We start from the raw sequence: 6,000 nt of genomic DNA on the forward strand, positions 1-6,000 counted from the left end.
TGCTTAGAAGAATGGTCTGACCAGGGCCCTGCAGCCTTGGCTCTCCACTCCAGTCGCTCCACAGTCCAGGGGCCACCAGTCAATTGATGTGTCTTTGATCACAGAGGTGATAGTGTGTACCCTCTAATGATGAGAGGTGTCTAGAAATTGAATGGGCTGTCCCTAGAAAGAAAGTAGTGAGCTCCCCATCAGGGGAGGTACCCAAACAAATTGATGACAATATTATAAAGGTCGTGTGTTCAGGCCAGATGACATTTGGACAGAGGCAGGAAGGGTGGTTAAGTGAGCTTTGGAGTTGGAATGAGTTTTGGGTTCAAATCCTGGCTTTGCTGCTTATCAGCTGTGTGACCTTGGGCAAGACACCTTGTCTTCTCTCAGCCTCAAGAGGTTATGAGGGAGGCATCAGAGGGTGTGTGGGTGGTTTCAGACACAGGCCGGCCACTCATCAAGAGCTGTGATCCTGAGATGACTTCTGAGGTCTCTGCCTGCTCCAGACACCCTCCTTGAACCCTAACACCTGGCCCAGGCTTCCTCCTCCTCCCTGTGGGCGGTAGGTGGGGGGACTTCCTCCAGGCCAGGTATCCCCTCCCCCAGAGGCTTGCTTACTTTCTTTCAGCCCAGATCTTGTCCTTCACTCCCCCTCCACTCTATCTTAGGGCCCCTCCTCCAACTGGCCTGCTTCTGGAAGAGCTCCTCAGAGTCTTAAGAACACAGGCCAGTGTCCCCGAAGGCCGAAATAAAAGGCAAACACCATCAGGTCTCTTGTCAGCATCTTTATTTCTGGTTTTCAGTTTGACAGTCAGTGAAACAGCTTATTCAATGACCCCGTCCCCCAGTCCACACACACCATATGCAGTGTTCTAGGCTGCTCTTTTATATATTAACTCTGTGATAACATATTTTAATACTTAACTTTAAATACAAGGAAAAACAATAAATTACTCCTTGGCTGAGGGCCGACTGCTGGCTGGCAGACAAGAGCGGCTCCTCCAGCCGTCTCTCCTGTCCACTGCCCTGGCCCAGGACCCCAGTGAGGTAGCAGAATTTTGCACACAGTACTTGATCCCAGGGACTCTTCACCCTCGCTGCTTTAGTGCTGGAGCCCCAAGTTTCCACACCCTGGGCTCCAGGTTCTGGCTGCAACAGTCTCCCCTTATCCCCAGTACAGACAAACACACTTGTTTAAATAACACATAATAATAAATAAGGCCAAGAAGAAATGTGTCTGAACTGCTTTCTGCCTCAGTTGCCCCTGTGTAAAGCAGGTCCCTCCCCTGTCATGTGTCAGGTAAGGGTGGCGCCCACTGTAATGCTGAAGTTTGCTCTGAGGAGGGGGAGGTCGTGTGGGGCAATGCTCCACCCTCATCCACCAAGCTCCGAGCCCTGGATGGAGGAGGCCCAGTGGGGTGAGCCCCAGGCACCAAGGCAAGGGGCAGCTGGGGTCAGCTAGGCAGAAGGCAGGCAGCACAGGCTGAGGTCCAAGCTAAGGAAATCTCCCCCCCACCCCACCTCCCCAGCCCTCCTCCCCATCTCCCCAGGAAATTTCTGACGTCGGAAAGAAAAACGGATCTTCAACTTAAATGGTTAAGGTCTGCCTCCGCAAATGATGATGCCAGCTTTTCAGGCGTCCACATGCTTTCCACCGTGAAAAATTTTCCTTAAATTTTTGAGCAGGTCTTTTACCAACACGATCACTTCAATTTTGGTGTCTCGGGCGCGCTCGCTAGAAACCTGCTGCAGGACAAAGAAGCCAGCGAGTTAGTGGGACGCCAGAGCGAAGATGACCAATATCCACCAAGGGCTTTCCAGGGCCGGGCTTGTTTAATCCTCACAAAAGCCCCAACGAGGTGGGTACTATTATTACCCCCATTTTACAGATGTGGAAACTGAAGCGCAGGTAGGAGTCAGGAGCCCTCAAGCCCAGGTCCTAGAAATCCCAAAGGCCGTGTCCCTGCTGCCACAGTGGACCCAGCCCTGGGTGGACGCATGCCTCAGATGCTCAGCCAGGTTCCCTTGGAGCTCCCAGGGTGAGCCCAGGGCTGGCAGGAGTGGGTGCAGAGGAGGGGGCGGAGGGCAGGGGGCCTTACCCCGGCTGAGAGCTGGTGAGGGCAGAGTTTAGTCAGCATCTTCCGGGTGTTTTGGATGGCACTGCAGGTGGAGACGTTGCTCAGGGACTCCAGGGCTCTACAGTACTGAGGGGAGGAGAACACCTGGGCGTCAGGTCCCGCTGGGCGCCCCCAGCTGTATGGCTCAGGTGACTCTTTCAGTGAGTTTACAGGAGGAGGGGGACTGGGGCAGGTGGGTCTGGGTGGTGGGAGGGGCCCAGATTATGAGAGGACAAAGGGTGGCTCTTGAAGCTTGCTTGAAACCCCCCAGGTGTGTGCACAAGGCTCAGAGATGACAAGCCCAAGGCTTACAGCCTCAGCCACCTCCCTCCCAGCACCCAAGGATCCTTACTGTGTCAGCTGTCAGGTTGACGCTCCACACCATGCTGCCATTGCAGAGGGGGGCCTGAGGGAGCAAAAAGACAGTGAGCTGAGTACTGGTGGGGGCCAAGCCTGCCCCAGCCAGCCCAGGCCAGGTCTCTAGAGGGGTCAGGCCCACAGGCATCCCTGGTGAAGCACAGAGGCAGGCCTGGGCCCCCTCCATATTCCTGAGCTTCATTTCCTGCTCTGCACAATGAGGGAGTCCCATTGCATAGGGTTGTGGAGCTGAGAGAAAAAGTGTGTGACACAACCAGTAAAGGACAAGCCTTGTGCAAAGCTTGCCAAAGCCAGGTCAGGCAGGTCAAGAAGGGGGCCTTGCCCGGGAGGGCAAGGCCAATCAGATGGGGAGCAGTGGGGTCTAGTGTATAAACACCCTGCCTTCTGAATTGGGGGAAACCACAGTTCAGAGCATGGGCAGTCTGGTGTTGGGCAGGCCTGGTTTGCATCTGGCTTTTGTCAGTTAACCTCACTGAGGCTTAGTCGGTAAAATGGGGTCATCGTACCTGCCTCTTGAGGTGGTTGGAGTGATGCAATGAGATGTAACGCAGCTAGCGCCAGGCCTGGCACCTAATCAGTGCTCAGAAAGCGTGAGCTGTCACCACTGAGGAGCAGAGCTGACTCTGCCAATGAACCCTTCCATAAGAATGGGCTTAACAAGGATGCTGTGAATAATGGCCCCATTATTGTGTTCAAATACAGTTGGCAAATGCAAATGGTTCTAGGAGGGTGCTGGCCCTTCTCTGCTTTCCTCTGTTCAGGAATGGCTGAGTAGGAGCTGACAGTGGCAGGCAGGGCCGGGCCAGGGGAGCAGGTGGTCCCTGGGGGTTCTGCCAAATCCCTTCATGGGTCCCTCCATATTGCTGCACCCCCTAGCCTTGCTCTTTTCTCCTGCATGGCTGGGCCTGTCCCCTGGTCCATGGGCCTACTTCCTGACCCAAAGGCATCTTAGGACCAGGCCCAGCCTTCATGGGTCAGGGCAAGACCAATACCCTTTGGGAGAATCACCCACCCAACACCCTCAGAGCTGGGAGCCTGGCCAGTGAGCACTCACCTGGTTCTGGGTGATGTTGACCAGCTCCTTAATGAGCTCCTTGAGGGCCATCGAGGATGGCAGAGGGGCTGGGGAGGCAAGGCCACCAAGGCAAGCGAGAGCAATGACTGCTGTCAACCAGAGCGCCATGGAGCTCAGAGCCAACACAGGAGGAGCCAGGAGCGGACACGTAGGCTGGCCTAAGCTGAGGCTTGTGGCCTTGGCCTCCTGAGGCAGCTTTTATAGGCCCGAGTGGTGACGCTTCACATTCTGGTCTCCGCTTTGTCGGGCACTATCTAGAAACCACATCTTTACTCATCTTGATTTTACTTTGTGGAAAATCCAGTGTCGCATAAAGGAAAGAGTTTGATTTCTTGTGGACTTATTTTTGGGAGGGGTCCTGGGCAGTTCCAAGACCTGGATGGGCTTACTCCAGGGGTAGGCGAGAACGCCCTGGGGGGGGCCTGGTGTCAGCCATACCAGCTGGAGCTCCAGCAGTTTTGCTTGGTGACCACCATGAGTGGCTTGCCCAGCTCCTGTCCTCAGACAGTTTGGTTCACCGGAAGCACTGGGCAGACAGCCCTGTGACCGGAGTCTATCAGATGTGGGAATTTGGAGGTTCTGTTTTTTCAATGAACGGGTCTCTTGCATTACTAGAGTAACACTTGATCTGGATACACAATTCAAACAGAGTAAAAGGAGAAGAGTGAGGGTCACTTATTTCTTGCTTCCCTATTGGCCCCACCGTGGGAAGGATTATAAAAGTTCTGATTCCCAGGTCTCCACTGAAAGATCCAGTCAGATTCAGGGAGCCTTTTGGGACCTTTCCTTTTTAAAAAGTTGCTTTGATGATAACTCTGAGCACAGGCACCCTGGACACTGGGTGCCCTACCCAAGCCTTCAGTGTGTCCCCATCCTGGTGGGAAGCCCTTAATATGCCAGGCCAGCAGGAGGCGGACCCAGCCTCAGCCCAGGTCAGAGAGTGTAACTGTTTCCAGGGCCACTGAGACCTCAGGCTACCACCTTTGTCCACCAGTCTCTATGGGACCAACCCCTGCCCTCTGGGGGCCTCAAGTTTCCTTTGTGCAGAATGAAGGCTGTCGAGGGCAGCTCCTGGACCTGCCCCCATCCTGGGTCCCCAGTGGGCAGCCCATCTCCTGCAGGGACACTTGCATGTAGACATTTTCCTACTCTTCCTCCTTTCTCTAGAAGTCCTCCAGAAACCCCTGCAACAGAGGCCACAGCATTTGCGTACCGGGTGCTGATGTCAAGCTCTCTCCCTCACCCACTTCCTCCCCTAGCCAGTGCTTTCCTCTCCAGGGCCCCTCTGCCTACTCAGGCAACCTCTGCCCTCCTCCCAGAGGGGCTCAACTTCCTCACAAGGGTCTTCTAAAGGATGCTGGAGCTTTCGTCCTGCTCAGAAATCCCCCCCCCCCCCTTGCTGACCCTCTCCTCCCACTGGTAACACGATTCCCACACTCTGTTCTGTCCAAACCCCAAGCTTCCCAGTCCAATCGCAGGCCCTGACCCCAGGAAGCCAGCCCCTGCCCCGCGTGGCCCCCCAGTGCCTGGAGTGCTGCCCTCTGGCTGAGTGACCCCCTCTGTGGGCCTCAGTTTCCTCTTCTGTAGAATAGGGCCAATGACATCTCCCTTGAGGTCCCTCTGATGAGGGATGGAGCGGGGAACCACCGTGGAGCTAGTCCCAGATCCCTCCGCCAGGAAGAGTCAACGCCCCCTCCGCCTCAGGACAGCAAAACTGACGCGGGGAGCCGTGGGCAGGCGCGCCCCCGCGCGTGGGAGAAGGCGCGCGGGCCGGGTGATCGCGGCGATGCCCCGCGGAGATAGCGGCGCGGCCTTATGTAATGGGAGATGGGGCGATAAACGGGATCTGCGCGGCCCGGCCTTCCTCCGCGGCCTCGGGCGGTGGCTTGTGCCCCAGGGAGGGGCCAGGGCGCAGACCTGCCCCTCAGCGTAGCTGCGAGGCCCACGCCCCCGCCCCCGCCGGCAGAGGTCGGAGGCCGGGCAAGGGATCGGCGAAGGCGGAAGTGGGGGTTCCGAGCGCCGCGCAGGGCAGCGGCCGGCTGGACACGCGGGCGTCCAGCGCCCCGAGCGCCTGTGCGCACCGGTGAGCGGGGGCGCGCACGTCCCGCGGCCAGCGCCTGGCCGGCATCCCCTGGGCCGGGAAGCCTGCGGGGACGCGGCCGAGCTGCCCGCCACTCCCCTGCCCTGCCGTGGAGGGCTTGGGGCTGCGCCGTCCGGCCGTGGCTCGGGAGACCCGCCTTGGCCTCGGCCCCTGGACGAGTCAAGTGGTCTGTGTTGCTATTTCTTGATTTTCAGCGGGGTTCCATTCACACCCCGCATAATTGTAATCAACACAAACTACAAAAGGGCTGCTCCGGGCACTTGACGCACGTGGCTTGCAACTCTCCTACAACCCCCTGCGTGGGCCGCCCGTCGGGTTACAGGGCTGTGGAGGAGGCCGCC

The 6,000-nt window shown here is 57.4% G+C and overlaps 1 protein-coding gene across 2 annotated transcripts; it reads right to left on the reverse strand.

Annotated features, from left to right (window-relative positions):
* Positions 1-759: 759 nt before the first annotated feature.
* IL13 (interleukin 13) lies at positions 760-3,767 on the reverse strand. Of its 2 annotated transcripts, none has more exons than XM_014856805.3 (4): positions 3,538-3,761; positions 2,458-2,511; positions 2,088-2,192; positions 760-1,734 (listed from the first exon to the last, which is right to left on the reverse strand). In XM_014856805.3, exons 1-4 carry the CDS (start codon positions 3,664-3,666, stop codon positions 1,621-1,623), a joined length of 402 nt encoding a protein of 133 aa, XP_014712291.1. In that variant the 5' UTR covers positions 3,667-3,761; the 3' UTR covers positions 760-1,620. The 2 variants fall into 2 exon arrangements, with proteins under 2 accessions (XP_014712291.1, XP_014712292.1); XM_014856806.3 differs by having other exon boundaries at positions 765-1,731; positions 3,538-3,767.
* Positions 3,768-6,000: the final 2,233 nt, after the last annotated feature.

The sequence above is a fragment of the Equus asinus genome, chromosome 9 (genome assembly GCF_041296235.1).
Source record: "Equus asinus isolate D_3611 breed Donkey chromosome 9, EquAss-T2T_v2, whole genome shotgun sequence".
NCBI classification, from domain to species: Eukaryota; Metazoa; Chordata; class Mammalia; order Perissodactyla; family Equidae; genus Equus; species Equus asinus.